This window comes from Xiphophorus maculatus, chromosome 13 (assembly GCF_002775205.1).
Source record: "Xiphophorus maculatus strain JP 163 A chromosome 13, X_maculatus-5.0-male, whole genome shotgun sequence".
Taxonomy (NCBI): domain Eukaryota; kingdom Metazoa; phylum Chordata; class Actinopteri; order Cyprinodontiformes; family Poeciliidae; genus Xiphophorus; species Xiphophorus maculatus.
This window is the reverse complement of record NC_036455.1, coordinates 3,498,420-3,511,529: the sequence shown is the minus strand read 5'-3', so window position 1 is coordinate 3,511,529 and position 13,110 is coordinate 3,498,420. Positions and strand designations below refer to the sequence as shown.

Here is a 13,110-nt window from a genome sequence, read left to right as displayed (position 1 = left end):
TTTGCTGCACAAACAGCACAATTGATTGATGCCAGATTTATTTATTTATAACTATTAGGGTCAGGGCTGGTTGACCTTTTTGACCTCTGGCCACTTTATGTTTTGAACCTTACAAATTATAACGGCAAAAACAAAATGTGGGGGAATTAGGTGACCTCTGGTAACATCTGGAAATGTCGGCACAAACAATATTTTTTGCTGCACAGGAGTAGAGTTTAACACCACATTTTGTTTGATTTTGTAAATGTTGGGGGAGCTGATTGACCTTTGATCTCCGGAAACTTTAAAAATAATGTTTTATTATAATAGCACAAATGAAATTCTTTGCTACACAAATATGTTGATTGATACCATATTTTGTAAATATGGGGGGCAGGTTGACCCTTGATGACCTCTGGAAACGTCATCTTAAAAATCTTAGCAGCACAAACTTTTGACACCAATTTCATTCAACTTTATGAAGGTGGAGTTCCAGCTTCACTCGGGCCCCAATACAAAGGCTTTTGACCCAGGAAGAGCTTCTCACGAGACTAGCACAGGTGTAACAAGATCAAACATGCAGCTACAGTCGCACAGAGGAGGCGCCGTAGAGAATAAAATGTTTCTGGGTGAGCTAAAAAAAGTGTTTCATCAACATTCATGTTCAGCAGCCGCCTCCGTCTCCGCGCTGCGCCCCCTACTGGGGCTTGTCTGTCTTGTGTGCGGTGAGGAAGGCCATGCCGTGGGTCCTGAAGTGCGTGTTGAGGTCCTTCGCCTTGTCGAAGCGCCGCCCGCACACCTTGCAGCCCAGGTTTCCGTCGCCGTCCTCCAGGTGTGCCAGTGGGGAGGCGCCGCCGGGGGAGGCGCTCGGCGAGCTGGGGGCGCGCGGGGCGCCGCGTTCCGTGTCGCTCTGCGTGTCTCGCACCCGGTGGGTGATGAAGCGGTGCCTGCTGAGGGAGCCGGCCGACGCGAAGCAGACGCCGCACTGCAGGCACTGGAAGGCGGCGGTGTCGCCGCGGTGCTGCGGGATGTGGCGCTGGAACTCGGCGCCGTCCTCCGTGGAGAAGCCGCAGGGGACGCAGCGAAAGACGCTGTCCTCGTCCTCCAGCTCGCCAGGCGCTGATGACGTGGACGCCACCGATGCCCTGGTTCTCTTTGCAGGGCCACCGCCGCCGCCGTCCTCTGTGGCGCTCTCCTCCTCGTCTGCTGGCCGGCCTGCAGGAGGTCCGACTTCGCCGTCGAGCTCCGAGGAGCTGCCCGGTCCGTCGCCTCCTGTGGCAGCTCGCTTCCTGGTCAGAGGAGGTCCCTGAGCGCAAACAAAGCAAGAACTTGGTGCTCAAAACAACAACATGAGGGCTCAGATAGACACATTTATCCCCACGGATGGAAAGCAAGTCAATTTAATCTAAATTTTGTTTTTCAAAGATTTTTTTCACCAATTCAACTCCTCATGTTTCTGCTTTTCTGCATGATGCTTATTTTCTTAAGAACTGAATCATTTTTAATTTGCTTCCACTAGTTTGTAACAAATATTCTACAACAAAGGCTTAAGTGGTTAAATAAAAAATCTGCGCCAATATTTTTTTTAGCATCAAAATAATTTTTTGGATTAACTGATTAATAATTGGATGCTTGATCATTTTATTTTATTACAGAACTTGAACCAGGTGAAGCTAAAACTAGACCACTCGAGGAGCTCTGTGTAGAACTTATTTACAGACAATGGGATACTTTTTATCTTAATGTTTATTTAAAATTAAAATATATATATATTGACAAGCAAATTCTACAGAGACCACTTTTATCAGAAATTCAGTTCATTTAAATTAATTGATTTCTAGCCACAAGTCACCTATGGAGCTGAAGAAGCATTTTGAATTAATATAATATGCAACAGAAAACCCAGACACAGCCAATGCTGCAGAACTCTGACCTGAACCTTAAATTACATTTTTTACTCACTTGTCCGTCTGTTGTTCTGTGATGGAGTCGGATATGTTTGTCCAACAAGAACCGGCTGCCAAATGTTCTTTTGCCCTCTGTGCAAAACCTGGATAAACACATAAGAACAGATGTAAAATTTTATTAAAATGTCACACACAGGTAGAAAGCGCTCTTAGTGCCCTCTAGGGGCCAGAATATGTCATCTGAATATCAAACAACTGATCTCTAATTTAGAGTTTAAACAATTAATTACAAATTGAGGGTGATAATTTAAGACGAGAACTGTGTGTCTACAAAAAGACAATCTACTGGTAAATCAGAAGATTCTTAGAAAGATAATTCAACTCAAAAAGTGATCAAATAGATTTATTACACCTTGATTAATACAGGTCATGCCATATATTAAAGAGTGCTGAATAAAAGTTCAGTGGAAGGGTGAACTGGTAGAAAAAGCCGCACAATTACAAAGCAAAGTCTATTTAATAATTTGCAAGATAATCTAAAGTTGATCTAAATAAAATCTAAAGCTTAAATTATAACTCAGAGTTTCACTTTTTGAATTAAAATAATGCATTAAATAAACTTTTAAAGTTAATATAATTCATTGAGATGCATTAATTGCTAATTTATGTTTTACTGGGCTACTCTGAAATGCTTTTTTGTCATTGATGAAAGTGACTCACTGGCAATGGAAGATCCTTTTGTTGCCCTCATGAATGACTCGTTCGTGACGCCGCAGGCTGGAAGAAGTGCTGAACGTCCCGCCGCAGATACGGCAGGGAAACTGTGGAGCAGAAACAGAGAAATAAAATAAACAACGTTGTTCTTCACATTGTCCCGTTTGTTTGAGCGTCTGGAACGTCACCTTGCCGTGCTCCATCTTCACATGACTCAGGTAGTCTTCGTTGTCGGTGAAGGTGGTCTGACACTGAGGGCAGGTCCACTCGCTCACGGCGCTGGAATGAGCGCCGACCCCCGCGCTGCCGGAAGACTGGCCTCCCGGGGCTTCGTAGTCCTCATCCCCTTCATCGTCGTCGTCATCCTCCTCCTCATCTTCCTCCTCCTGTTCCCGCCCCCAGTCCTCGCCGTCCGAGGTGTCGGGCTTCGCAGAGGATTTCGACTTGAGGCCGGAAGGACTGGAGGAGTTGGTGGGAGCTGAGGAGGAGTTGGAGGCGTCGGGCTGAGACTCGGGTTTGGCTGATGGGCCTCTGTGAGCCGTCTGAGCAGAACGACAGGAAAACTTTACAGACCAGAAGTTCACAGAACTTTAATGCGTCATTAGAGAAGAGTTGACTCTGTAATGGTGGATACTTCTACAGCAGACAGGATTCACAATACAGAACCTGGAAAAAAGGAAAGAAAGAAAGAAAGGATGGATGGATGGAAGAACAGATGGACAAAAGGATGGATGGATGGATGGCTGAATGGATGGTTGGATGAATGGGAGAATGGATGACGGACCGACGGACGGACGGACGGACGGACGGACGGAAGGAAGGAAGGAAGGAAGGAAGGAAGGAAGGAAGGAAGGAAGGAAGGAAGGAAGGAAGGAAGGAAGGAAGGAAAGGAGGGACGGAAGGAAGGAAAGGAGGGACGGAAGGAAGGAAAGGAGGGACGGAAGGAAGGAAAGGAGGGACGGAGGAAGGATGGATAGATAAATGGACAGATTGATGGATGAATGAATGTTGGATAGATGGGCAAACTAATGGATGGATGAATGGACGGATGTCTAGATGGATGGACAGACTAATGGACAGATTTGAACTAATAGAGACATCTATAGCAGCGCTCTAATCTAACTCTTTACACACAGACACACTTTAAATTCTAGTTGCAGCCCTGCTCCAGCAGACTGAACCAAACGGCTGAATGGACTCCTCAGCCAGTCATCGGGTTCTGCAGAACCCTGGTAATGAACTGAAGCTGAACAAACACTGCAGTGATGTTCTTGGGGTAGAACTTAGGACAGGGTCACCATGAAGGAACCCTGCTAAGGCCGACCCAAGGTTTAATGTTCGCCTTCTCTGACACCACATTCATTGTAGAGAGCAATGGATGGGCAACACATGAAGGCGACGACAGCAAACGTTCTGGCCCAAATACACACCTTGATGTGCTCCATCATGGACCCCTTCTGGGCGTAGAGCTTGGTGCAGTCAGGACACTTGAACACATGCACTTTCTGCTTGGCTAAATGAGTGTCAAAGTGCATGTACAGCAGGGGCTTCTGGGTAAAAACCGTATCACACATCACACACTTGTAGATCATCCTGTAAAGACGTAAAGAGAGGAAAACCATTTGGTCCTCTTAAAATTCAAATAAAGAAGACCTTTGGATGGGTAGAGGAGGGGGACGTACTTGGCCTGTCCTCCAGTTAGTGTTGGGTGCTGGGTGCTGATGTGGTTCTGGGCACTGGGGGAGGACTTGAAGGCCATGGGGCAGCTGGGGCACTTGTGGAAGACCTCGCAGTGAGCTGTCTGAATGTGGGACTTGATGGAGTTCAGACCTCCAAACACAACCTGGCAGCTTGAGCACCTGGAAGAGCAGAAAGACACCATCTTGACTACCCCTGCTGTATTGGGTGAATCTACTGACAGCATTAATCACGATTAGTAACAATTAATCACAATTAGTAACAATTAATCACAATTAATTACAATAAGCAACAATTAATCACGATTTAGCGATTGTTGAAATAATGGTTAACTAATTTAGGAATAAAATAATCATTAACTGGAGTTTACAAAATTTAAAACTGAGAAAACATCACCCTGAAAGCAAAAATTAAGCCAAAAATGTACAAAATATACATACATTTACATTTAAGATGAAAAACCATTTTTGTGTGTAAATACTGTATATTCTACCCCAGAACTCTTCAAATGGCATAGTTTTAGCTTCATCTGGTTCAAATCCTGTAAAGTAAATCTCTTAACCAACGTTTGCTATTCAGTTATCAATAAAAACAATATCTAACAGATCAGCTCTACACTGTATTGATGTTAAGTCAAGAAGAAATGCCTGAGCTTTTCACATGTTGATATGAAGAGTATTATTTTAGTTTCGGATGCATCCTTTTGCTATAAATGATCAAACTTTCACTACAAGAATGCTGCATTTTAGGCAATAAAACATACAATTTTGTATTTAAACACAGAACTGAATCATTTATTTATTTGTATCTATTCATGTATTTCAAATATTGTATAAAGTGTTAACTAGTTAAATGAGAAATCTGCAAACTGTGCCAATTTGTTATTCGAATAACTGATTGACATCAGAATACTTTTTTGGATTAATTGATTAATAATTGGATGCAAAGGCTGCTTAGTAGATTTTTTTTTTTTACAGAATTTGAACCAAGTGAAGTTAAAATTATGCCACTTGAGGAGTTTAAGGTAAAATATAAGTACAGATGGAAAAAAGTTTTGCATCTTAATGTTAATCTTATAATTTTTTTATGCAAATAAATACATACAAAGTTTACGCTTAATATAAGCCTAAACTGCTTATATTAAGTGTGTCGTCCATTTAGAAATTGACCTTCTTTAGAGTTTGTATACTCAATAGCGATTAATTGATTACTAAATTAGTTGAGAATTATTTCTGTAATCAATTAATCATGATTAATCGCTATAGTCCTACGTTATTCTTCAGATTTTTCCCTATTGCTGTTAGTAAAGCTGAGGTTTCATCTTCATACAGATGTCTGCCCACCTGTAGCCGATGCGCCTGGCGAAGTGCAGACACGCCTCCTCCAGGTGGGTCTGGAAGCTGGCCTGCCGCGCAGTCCCACCACACTCAGGACAAACGTGCGGCGCTTTGTGTTTGTGGATCCTTTGGTGGGCAGACACGGCACATGAGTTGGGGAGCATCATGGGAGGCGAGCACTGGCTGCAGGTCTGCAAAAACAAACATTTGGGAAAACATTCAGCGTCCGTTGATGTTTGAACAAACTCAGCGGGATACGGATCTGATCCTCACCGAGCTGGGAGCACCTCTGATCTGCTGGAAGTGAGTGACCAGCTCCGCCTTGCTGGAGAATTGCGTTTGGCACTCTGGACACTTGAAGTTGTTGTACTGCAGCCCCTCGGCCTTCTTGCAGGGGAGCGGCATCAATGCCTGCGGCCCCTGAGGAGCACGGCGGACGGGTCGAGTCGGACCTGCTGCCGCTGGAGACGAGGCGTCCTTCATGGGACTGGAGCCGGCGGGGACAGCGGCACCCCCTGATGTGGCAGAGGGAGAGGAGACTGGAGGAGAGGACGAAGTAGTGAGCAGGCCTGGATGGCCAGACGGCGGACACCGAGCAGGACAAACAGGTGGAGGTCAGCAAAGATGGATAAAAAGAAAAGAGATGCATGCATAGTTGTGATTCACAACTGTTACAAGCTGTGTCAAGTTCCAAGCCTGGATGCAAATTAATCAATCTAAAGTTGATTGATTTTATCCATCAACTAACTGAGCTGACTGACTGATAAACGGCCATTTTCTTAAAATCAGTATTCTGTATTAAATTCTGATTGGATAAACAGAAAATTGTGGTTTTCTCACATTATGAAACCTAGACATATCTCTAAAATATAGCAAAACAGAAACCTTTTGTTGCTGAATAGAAGAATAAAAGACAAAATGAATAAAATATGCTAAACACTTAATTCCCTATAAACATAGATGTCAATACAGAAGTACTGTCTAAAACTTCGCTCCATCAACCGTTTTTCAGCTTGTTACATATGTCGTCACCTTCGTAGCACATCGTAGTGATTTTTGGTTGAAAAGTTGACGCTTCGCCGCGTGAACTTAAGGAATTTGTCGAGTGTTTAAATTTGACAAAAGAACCACATGAAGAGCATTTTGCTTCCCACCCCGGACTCTGTTTGGACCGTATATCTTTCCTGTTCTAGTATGGCCGCTGTCTTTGATTCTGTATCAACGGCTCCGCTTAAGGATGACCAACAGCGCCCTCTGCTGGATGGCGGCCAAACTACAACAATAAAAAAACGATCTAGCTAGCGGACGTTATTAGCTAATCAGTGGAAGTTATTTTAATCAGAATTGTGTTGTAACTAGCTACATTTACTCAGTTACATTTACTTGAGTAACTTTTCGGAAAAAATTACTCTTAGGAGTATTTTTACTATGCAATACTTTTTTACTTGTATTTGAGTAACTTCATTATGAAGTATCGCTATACTTATTTGAGTAAAATGTGATTCTAAACCCACTGAATGAAAAACTAACATGTTTTAACCAAATATTCACCAGAAAAAGACAAACAAATGCAATTTTTGTTAAAGTTTTATAAGTTTTTAGTGAAAGAAATTGATTTGGAATATTCTTCTTGACAGATTTGTTATTTTTTGTTACTTTTACTAATAATTGTCATTTTGGTCCTTGAAATGCCAAAAAATTTCACTTTACTTTATATTTTCGTGAGTCTGATTATGTAATTTTTAAATATTAAATGATTGATAATTTGATCAGTTACTCAATACTTCAGTAGACTTTTTACCATATCCTTTTTTACTTTTACTTCAGCAAAAATATGTTGAAGCAGTCCATGTAATGTTGTAAGTTTTAAATAATAAATGATTGATGTCTACTCAGTACTTGACTAGACTTTTTACTAAATGCTTTTTAAGTCTTGTGTAATTTCTTTGGAGCCTAATTTTCCCTTTTACTTGAGTAAAAATAAGTTGAAGTAGTGATACTCTTAAGTAAAATTTTTGGGAACTCTACCCAGCTCTTATTTTAATCTGATACCATTAATTGACAATTGATCGTAAGTCAACTAATTGTACGCCTTTTACATTAAATGTAAAAACTCTTGCATAACATTTGTAGCTGTAATGAAGTGTGAGTCCTTCTTCACCTCAACTTACCACCAATCGGTGTTATATCCTGCTGGCCAATCATCTGCTCCACGGTGACGGGCCTCATGACCAGATGCGAGCATTGCATCACCAGGCCACGCTCCTTGTGCTCCCTGGCATGCAGCAGCAGGCTGCATTTGTTGAAGAAGGCCAGCCTCTTGGCACAGTGGTTGCAGGTGACCTCTATGCGGAGCGACCGCCGGTCGTAGTGCCGTGCCAGGCTGCGCTCCAGAGCGAATGCGTCTCCGCACTCTAGGCAGCGGTAACCTGTGGCGGGCACGGGGAGCCCCCACTCGGGCGGCGGAGGGGCCGAGAGGTCGGGCTTGTAGCTTGGCAGGAGGTTTTTGCTGTTCAGGATTTTGTTGAAAGCCTCCACCAGACTCGACTGGCTGCGAGAGATGACGGCACCAGTGCTGTTGACTATTGAGGCGGGCTTGTTTGGCTGGACGGCGTTGCCCGAGATGGTGCCACTGCCTCCATTGGCTGTTTTGTTGGCGGCCGTGCGAACGCTTATCCCACTGGCAGCGACAGAGAACTTGGGGGAGGAAGCCACCGCAGGCGTCGCCGGCAGGGCGGCAGACTTGGTGATGCTGACAGCCGTGGCCGAAACCTTCGCCTTGTCCGAAGAAGCCATCTTGTTTTGAACCTTTGTGGCGGCGGCGAGCATGACGCTGCTGGCTGCGAGTGTAGAAACAGGTAGAACGTTCAGAGCGCTTACTTTTTGGGAAGATGTCGTCATGAGGCCAGGGGAAACGTCAGTCTTTTGAGTTTTGTTTGATAAAAGCCTGTGTTCCCCAGTTTGACCTTTAGGATCCACGCCTTTTCCGCCGCCTTTTGACGCCACCCTGGTCACAGTCCTGGTAATCCCGCCTGTGGAGGTTTTAATGGTTTTTATCCTGACTTTGAGGGGCCGGGATGGAGCTCCGGGGGGAGCAGGAGCAGCACTTCCTGTTTCTCCTCCATCAGTGGAAGATGGTTTAGCCTTTCCATCCTCTGCCTCCATATTTTCTCCCTTGTCCACTTTGCCATCCGTGACCCTATCGATGCCGTTTCCCACCTCCATCTCTTCCTCCTCCTCTTTAGGCACCCGCAGCTCAGGGGGAGGCGGAGTGGACGCCACGGCGGGGCTGGAGCACCTTTTTGCCGGGACCTGAGCAGCTGAATTTGGCGTCTCCGGCTCGGGGCTCTCAGGTGAATCTCTCTCCTCTATTACATGTTCTGGATGTCTCTCCTCCACCTGTTGAGTCTCCACTGAGCCAGACTGTGGAGTGGACGCAGAAGGAGTGTCCCCAGGTTTTGGTTGGGACGCAGCGGAGGACACGGGCTGCGACAAAACAGAATCAGACTTGTATCGCCTGCTCATCTGCGCACTAGTGGGCGAGTCGGGGTTCTCCTGGATCACCAGAGGACTCCCCAGATCTGGGTCGGAATCCTCCTCCTCCTGGTGCTGGAATCCGCCAGCTCCTCCTTTTGGGGAGCCGTTGAAAGGCTGAGACGAGAGCAGTGGCTGCGATGAAGGTGCAGAAGGAGGAGCTGAAAGCAGAGGCTTGGACGGCGGAAAGAACGGCAAGGCGAGTCCGGCGGGAGAGGACGACCCGGCTGACACGGAGGAAGATGAAGGAAGCGAGGCTTTGACGGCATCCGCCCTCTCTTGGCCCGTGTCCTGCTGCTGCTGGTGCTGCTGCTGGAGGAGCTGCATCTTCCTGGCCCGACCCACCGGATCTCCAGACCCCTGCGCCACCAGAGGTTTGAGTCTGTTGAAAATGTTCCCGCCCTGCTTGTGATGCTTGGCTGTACTGGCGCTGGCCGCTTCTGCGGACGCTTTGGGAGTGTTCACTGACCACGGCCCTCCGTTGGACTGGTTCTGGCCGAGGGAAAGAGGCATGGGACCACCAGAAGCTCCAAAACCGTTGTGATTGAGCGCTTCGGATTCACCACAGGCGCCGAGTCGGGGACCGGCATCCGCCCCCGCGATCATATCGATGGGATGCTGCTCCGCATCTCCGTCCTCGCCGTCTACGGCTTCATGCCGGACTTTGTTCTTCACGATCACGCTCACGATGGAGGTGTCCGCCTGGGAGTCCGAGGGACTGGGCGGCCTCAGAGAGGACCCAACGCCCACCACGCCTTCCTGCTTTCCCAGGGGCGCACCGGCCGGTCCGTGGGGGCCCTCGGCCTCATCCGGCGCAGACTGTATGGCCTCTTTGGCATCTATGTCAGGGATATCAAACGCTGCCAATAGGTCATCAAAATCTGGGGTCTTCATGTCCCCCATACCGGGATCCACTCCTGGAACATTAGAAAATACAGAAACATAGGTATTCATCTGGAAAAACTGAAAATTCAGTGATCAGGCTTTTACTGGCCGATTTTAATTTTCTGCTTAGTTTCCTTCTTCATTACATCTTTTTCAAAGGGAATACAATATAGTAGGACTGAAACGATTAATCGTGATTAACTACTTACTGAAATAATCATCAACTAATTTAGTAATCAAATAATCATTAGAATATACAGATTCAAAACCAAAGGCCATTTTCTTAAACAACAAATTTACTCAGGGCAGTAATTTAGCCAAAGGTGAACACATTTTTTTGCATTTAAGATAAAAAAAATAACTTTTTTTCCGTAAGTATGTTATACCCAGAACTCCCCAAGTGGCAAATTTAGCTTCACCTGGTTCAAATTCAGCAAAAAAAATAATTAAATCTCCTATTCAATAATAATAAACAGATTAATAAACACATTAGCTCAACACTTTATTAACGTTAAGTCAAGCAGAGAGGCCTGAGTTTTTCACATGTCAATGTTCGAAGTATTTTTTTACGCTGCAGATGCATCTTTTACCACAAATGATTAATCATGCACTAATGAATACTATTATTGCATTTTGATTAATAAAATGCTTGAATTATTCATTGTTGCATTTTTAATATTGTATAAAATTATCTTAATTAAAATAAAACTCTGCAGAATGTGAAGATTTTTTTGTCCTTTACTTAACTAATCGTCAGAATATTCCATCACTAAAGTAATCGATAGCTTCAGCCCTACAATATATAAAAGCAAATTCCTGTAAACTTTGATCTAATTTGATCATTAGCAGCAAGTTTGATAGTTCTGAATTCAACTGAAAATTAGGAAGTACAAAAATCTCTCCATCTGTGCATCAAAGCATAAGCCTGTCTCCTCTAACTGGTTTTTACTAACCTCAAATCAAAGTGCAGCAAAAAAAAACATGCTGGGTCTCTATGAGCTGACAGAAAAACAGGCAACATTTCAGTTTTTATCTATTTAATTAAAATGGATAAAAGAGATGCTTCTGTATTTAAGTGAATGGCGCTAATAATCATGCTTTAGAAGTATTAAATAAAAGCTTAAACCTGCGTCTTTGTAACAGAATATTTTGCAAAATTGTGTTCACCAGCAGGCTAGCAGCAACATTTAGTAAATAAAGAACAGGCCTGCTCGATGTTAAAAGTTACTATATTATTGTTAAATATCACAGTGAGGTTATCAATAGTGATAAACACATCGGTCAGTTCAACGTTTCTGATTCAATTTGTGTCTTTCAGCATCTTGGGCACATTTATCTGTGTCAGATACAGGCAACTGTTGCATTGAGTCTAAATCAAACATGCTCAAAATATCATCTGCATGCAAAGCTTGGAATATAACACACAAATATTGCATTTCAAACAGTTCTTCGTGAGATATAATGATGATATATTGTGAGGCCCCAATACAGAATTAAAAAAAAAACTGCTTAGCTACTGTTTAATACTTTCATACTTGCAAATAAACGTCATACAAATCTATTCAACTGTGAAACAAAAGAACCTGCCATAATATTGTGGTAATTGCTTAATTTTTGTTGCCTCGCAAAAGTATTCACACCCCTTTAACATTTTCTGTCCCCTTACAAGCACAAACGTCAATGCATTTTATTTGTTTTCTATCTGACAGGTGATTGGGGTATAAATCTGACCCCCTCTGTTCAATATAATTACATTTTTTTGTATGTTCCTGCCGAAAAATTCACCATTATGACCAACATTTAAATAAATATTCATCCTCCCGTCCGCATAAACTAAATATAATAGTAAACAGATCTGGGAGCAAAAGCTGGGATATTGACAATGAACCTGAGCTGTCTGGCTGCAAACGGCTTAATACATGTGTACTGTGATATTTAGACATAATAATACCTTTAAACTTGTCGGTTATTTGCTAGATATGTCACACATGCATATTTGTTAAACATGACCTGCCAAGCTCCAGGAAGCTGGAGCAGGTTGGATGGGTGTTTCAGTGTCCTGCACTAGCACTGACTAGCCGGCTAGGCGAGTGCTAGCGGCGGCGTTTGTGCAACCAAACCTTCCTCCGGTGACAGGCTCGGCTCTTTTAAACCATGAATGGGGTAACGCCGATTTAGTCACGCTTTCACTACCACGCTGGGGTTTACAAACAGTGACCATATTTGCGGCGGTTCGTTTTGAAACAGCGTTTCTGTAGCAGCGGGCTCCGTTATTTTAAGCTAACGATGTTGCCTTCCGTCTGTGGCTGCTGGCCGCTGAGCTCCAGCCAAGACGGAGAGGGGTCATCGAGCTAACGAGCTAGCCAGCGCCGTTAAAAGCAACAGGAGCGGTCTGCTGGCGGCAGGTCTGACAGCGGCCAGAATCCGCTGTTAGAAGGGTCGACGATGACGGAGAAAATTATGGCAGGGATGGGGATTTTTCTTTAATATTTGATGTATTATGGATTGTTTACCTGGATGTGCGATTCCCGACTATCCTAGCTCGTTTTCAGCAGAATATGCTGCGCTTCTGACGGTGTGCTGTTGGTGACGGAGCCGTCTCTGTTTGCCGAGACTTTCTGATGGACGATAGGAGCCGTCAGAGTAAATGCTATACTGTTCTCACTTATTTAATTCAAGCTTAAATTAGATGCTCGCTTCATACAAAACAGAATTTTTAGTTATTTGTCTCCTATTTTGTTGTAAGATATCAAACCACGACTCAAAAGTAAGATAAATATACGTTTGGTTGATTTCTCTTTTTGCATTTAATTCCATTGAAGAAAAAGAACCATATACTCTAACGTGCAGAATTGGTGGAGGATCTTTGTTTGCATCTCTGATTGAGTAAAACATTAAATAATGCGCAACTGAGTTAAGCCCCATTCAGAACTGGACTCAGCAGTATGAAAGTGAGCCAAAACATGCCTGTATGTCCATCAATTACTGGTTATGAATTATGAAATGGAAAGTTGTGGGAATGGAAAATGAAGATGCAGTGGGGTGACTTCAAACAT

At 43.9% G+C, this 13,110-nt stretch overlaps 1 protein-coding gene and 1 non-coding gene across 4 annotated transcripts; both read right to left on the bottom strand.

The window, feature by feature from the left end:
- Positions 1-10: 10 nt before the first annotated feature.
- Positions 11-12,707, bottom strand: LOC102223170 (zinc finger protein 687b-like). Of its 3 annotated transcripts, none has more exons than XM_014475024.2 (10): positions 12,568-12,707; positions 7,807-10,086; positions 5,909-6,204; positions 5,642-5,826; positions 4,283-4,459; positions 4,031-4,193; positions 2,789-3,142; positions 2,607-2,707; positions 1,942-2,029; positions 11-1,285 (listed from the first exon to the last, which is right to left on the bottom strand). In XM_014475024.2, the coding sequence occupies exons 2-10, from the start codon at positions 10,070-10,072 to the stop codon at positions 677-679; spliced, it is 4,239 nt and encodes a 1,412-aa protein (XP_014330510.2). In that variant the 5' UTR covers positions 10,073-10,086; positions 12,568-12,707; the 3' UTR covers positions 11-676. The 3 variants fall into 3 exon arrangements, with proteins under 3 accessions (XP_014330510.2, XP_023200888.1, XP_023200889.1); XM_023345120.1 differs by having other exon boundaries at positions 5,909-6,174; XM_023345121.1 differs by having other exon boundaries at positions 5,909-6,150.
- Positions 3,864-3,998, bottom strand: LOC111610665. Its single transcript, XR_002753759.1, has one exon. It is a non-coding gene; the product is annotated as a small nucleolar RNA SNORA13 (small nucleolar RNA).
- Positions 12,708-13,110: the final 403 nt, after the last annotated feature.

Coding starts and splice junctions, on each gene's coding strand:
- LOC102223170 (XM_014475024.2), bottom strand. CDS start 10,072: ATGGGGGACATGAAGACCCCAGATTTTGATGACCTATTGGCAGCGTTT. Junction 2,708..2,788: donor TGAAGATGGAGCACGGCAAG/GTGACGTTCCAG, acceptor TCTGCTCCACAG/TTTCCCTGCCGTATCTGCGG. Junction 1,286..1,941: donor ACAGAACAACAGACGGACAA/GTGAGTAAAAAA, acceptor GTTTGCGCTCAG/GGACCTCCTCTGACCAGGAA.